Source organism: Aplysia californica, unplaced genomic scaffold (assembly GCF_000002075.1).
Source record: "Aplysia californica isolate F4 #8 unplaced genomic scaffold, AplCal3.0 scaffold00036, whole genome shotgun sequence".
Classification (NCBI taxonomy): Eukaryota; Metazoa; Mollusca; class Gastropoda; order Aplysiida; family Aplysiidae; genus Aplysia; species Aplysia californica.
Window position 1 is genome coordinate 2,013,573 of NW_004797306.1, and position 3,460 is coordinate 2,017,032.

The window sequence follows — 3,460 nt, forward strand, 5'->3', positions numbered from 1 at the left end:
AGAGAGAGAGAGAGAGAGAGAGAGAGAGAGAGAGAGAGAGATTCCAGGAGGCTGAGAAGGTGTCTGAGAGTTCCAGAGTCTGCTGGGGAAATTATAGCTGTAAAGCACGTAGAACATGCTGTAAAGCGAGGATATGCGCTATAGAAATGCAATTATCATTATTTACCCTAAAACACAACAAGGAAGAACTTGCTTTTCCTGCTGACTACTACATGCCTCCTGTTCCCAACTCTAAAATCTTACACACTCACACATGCACACACACACACACACACACACACGCTCCCACATCCTTCCGCACTGACAAACGCACTCACCAGGTTTCACAGCCTTCATGACGGCCAGACTGGCAGCCAGCACGGCCTCGTAGACGGCCTTCTGGTCTGGTGTGAACTTGCCATTGGCCGGGAAGGAGCAGGTGATGTCGGAGGTGTAGCAGTAGTACTCTCCGCCCATGTCAAACAGGCTGGAGAAAGATTCAATATCATCAAGTCAAGCAGAGAAAAGGCTGCTGAAATTCCTCTTCATTCATGTCATTTCCCCTTTTAATCACTCTCAGCCTGGTCCCCTCATGCCTTACAGGGCCTATAGTCATTTGGGATGACTGTTAGACTAACATTACTGTTTGCAGAGATGTGTATTTTTGCACATTATTTTGTGTGAGATAAGCATCCAGTGTGTTATATTTGTGAGTGCTGGGTACTTGCGTGTTACTTTGAAAGTTATTTCATGAGCATTGCGTATTTTGAATGACATTGTGTGTGTGCTGTGAGCTTTATTTTTGTATGAATACAGTGTATGCATCATGTGTGCATCCATATGTGTGTAAAAAGAACTCAAACTAATAAAAGACCATAAAATATAAAAATAAAAAATAAGCCTACCACAGATATTGAACAACCAAGACCTCATAGATACATGGCAAGTCAAAAACATTCAAAATACATCCCCAATCCCGAGGAATCCGAAAAAAAAAATCGAGAGAAAAAAAAAAAAAAAGAGGCATTAGAAGGAAATACTGGACATTAGACAGCCTACAAATAACTGACCACATGTCTCCATCCTGGATCTGTTTGCTGTTGGGGGCGCCGGCGTGTCCGTAGTGGAGCACAGAACCGTTGTGACCACTGGGGAAATAGACATTTGTTTAAGTAAGCGATTTTACAGCACTTACCAGAGCACTTGCACACCACCCGTGGGGAAATAGACTGGACTTTGTGGCTGACATGAACTCATATATATAATATAACACATGTGACACACTGGAGCACTGACAACCTACTTTGTGTTTGTTTGTTTTAGTAGAGGTTTTACGGCGCTCGCACAACCTACTTTAATCTACCAAACTTGTTCATGGGTACAAAGACATACAAACTAACTAGGCTATATGTATTATCATCACTGTCACTTGAAAAAAAGTTTTTTTCTGGGGTTTGTTTTATGTTTTAGTAGAGGTTTTACGGCACTCGTAACTGCATAAGGTCATATGAGTGCCAGAAGATAAGAGGTGTTACAAGAGAGTAACAAACATAAAAAAGAAGGAGGGGAGATAAGGACGATAGATGTTTGATTGGAAAGAGGAAGCAAACCACACCAGAGTACCCGCCAACCACCCATCTTTTTGGGGTTTTAAAATAATGCCAACCTTTTACACCCCCAACTAACACAACTTTGATCATTTAAGAGGTGGGCTTTAGCTCTGTATGCCAGGGCCAACCCAAGCTGAGAGAGGTACGTCATCCCAGCAAAAAGACAGAGATACTTGATAAAAATTCTCCCCCTTTGAGAATTGAATTCCTGTCTCCTGCATGTGACGGCAAAGCGCCCAACTACTGAACCACAGATGCCAGTGAAAAGTAAAGATTTCTGTTGAACTGCATAGCAGAAGGAAACAAAAAAATTTGGAGTTACACATTTCTATAGATGACAGTGATGATGTATATAATATATAAACACATGCACATATAAAAACAAACACACAATCAAACACATAGCTGGACACATTACAGTGTACAGGCAGACTGTATAATGAATGTTAATGTACTAGAAATAGAATGTGATGCTTGGCATACAATATGAGAAAACTGCAATGAGTATCTACCAAGAGCTGAAGGGCATTAGGAAGATTAAGAACCTCTAGGATAACATTGCTATTGTCTTTGTAGAGACGTCTAAGTTCTTAAGCATCACGAAGTGTAAATATTTTATTGACAAGTCATGAAATTTGTAGTCTATTAAAAAACTTTTTTTTTCCCTTTTAGCCACTTCATATAAGTATGTGAATTTCTAAATAAATATCTAAATAAATTACCACTTGCAATGTCAAATATGATGCGAACATAACATAAGATTATTCAGATATTACATCAACGTCACATGACACATTACACAAAAACAGACACGTTTTTTTTCTTGACAAGAAATAAAATTTGTAGTCTACTTTCTAAAAAAAAAAAACGTTTTTCCTTTCTAGTCCATCCCCTTCATATAAGTAAATACATTTCCTAACTAAATAACAATTTTTTAACTAAATCAAATACATCTTGAGGGTCAGATACGATGCAAACATAAAATAATTCAGACATTGAATCAAGGCCACAGGACACAATATTACACAAACACAGACAAGTTTTCAAACACGCAACTGTAAGTCACAACAAAGGTGCACTTTATCTTTCAGCTAGGGTTACCGCATCATGCTCATGGACACATCACAAAGACCATCCAACTTAATTTCGCGAACACCCAGACCTCTCACTCACTGAAGCCCCCGTTGAAAGGAAGTGGGAACGGTAATCAACCTTATTTATAATAAGTGAAGTTCAGTTTTAGTTTTTGTAAGAGTTTTATAGCAGTAGCAACACAATTAGACCAAAGTTACACAAAAAGAAAAGAAGGAGTTTGACATGTTTTTTATTTTTACATAATTATAAATAGAACAAACTCCACCCATAAAAAAATTGATGTATCGATTTATGTCAGCATCTCTTGTTTTTGTTTAATTTTAGTAGAGGTTTTACAGTGCTTGCAACTACATAAGGTCAGCATCTCTCACATTTATAACAGTAATAGCACTTATATAGCACATATATCCATGCTCTACAGCACGCTCTATGCACTTTTCAACCATTTAATATTGTCACGTATAACTGGATGGAATTGTGAGTGTGCGGATGAGAAGATCATAGCATGCTGGTCTGACCTTCCACAGACGCAAATGTAGGATAGCATCCTCATCCCCCCATTGAAGCTGCAGTAATGGTGGAAGACGCTGTATAAACAAAAGAAAACGGAGAGGGGGGGTTGGGGGAGGGGACAAAACCAAATGATAGAAATAGTAACTTTGACAGTACAACAAAACAACGACCTCTAACCTTCCACAGATGCAGGTGTAGGACACCATACGCAGACCTCCATTGAAGCGGCAGTAGTGGTGGAACAGGCTGTAACGGGGTGGGGG

General features: G+C 39.3%; 1 protein-coding gene across 1 annotated transcript in view; it reads right to left on the reverse strand.

The window, feature by feature from the left end:
* Positions 1-3,460, reverse strand: part of LOC101850138 (xaa-Pro dipeptidase) — a gene marked incomplete at its 5' end in the record, with an annotated part of 21,050 nt that overhangs the window by 3,449 nt on the left and 14,141 nt on the right. Inside the window, 3 exon segments of the mRNA XM_005091839.3 lie at positions 318-466; positions 1,050-1,127; positions 3,375-3,443. Coding sequence (XP_005091896.1) covers positions 318-466; positions 1,050-1,127; positions 3,375-3,443 — 296 coding nt within the window.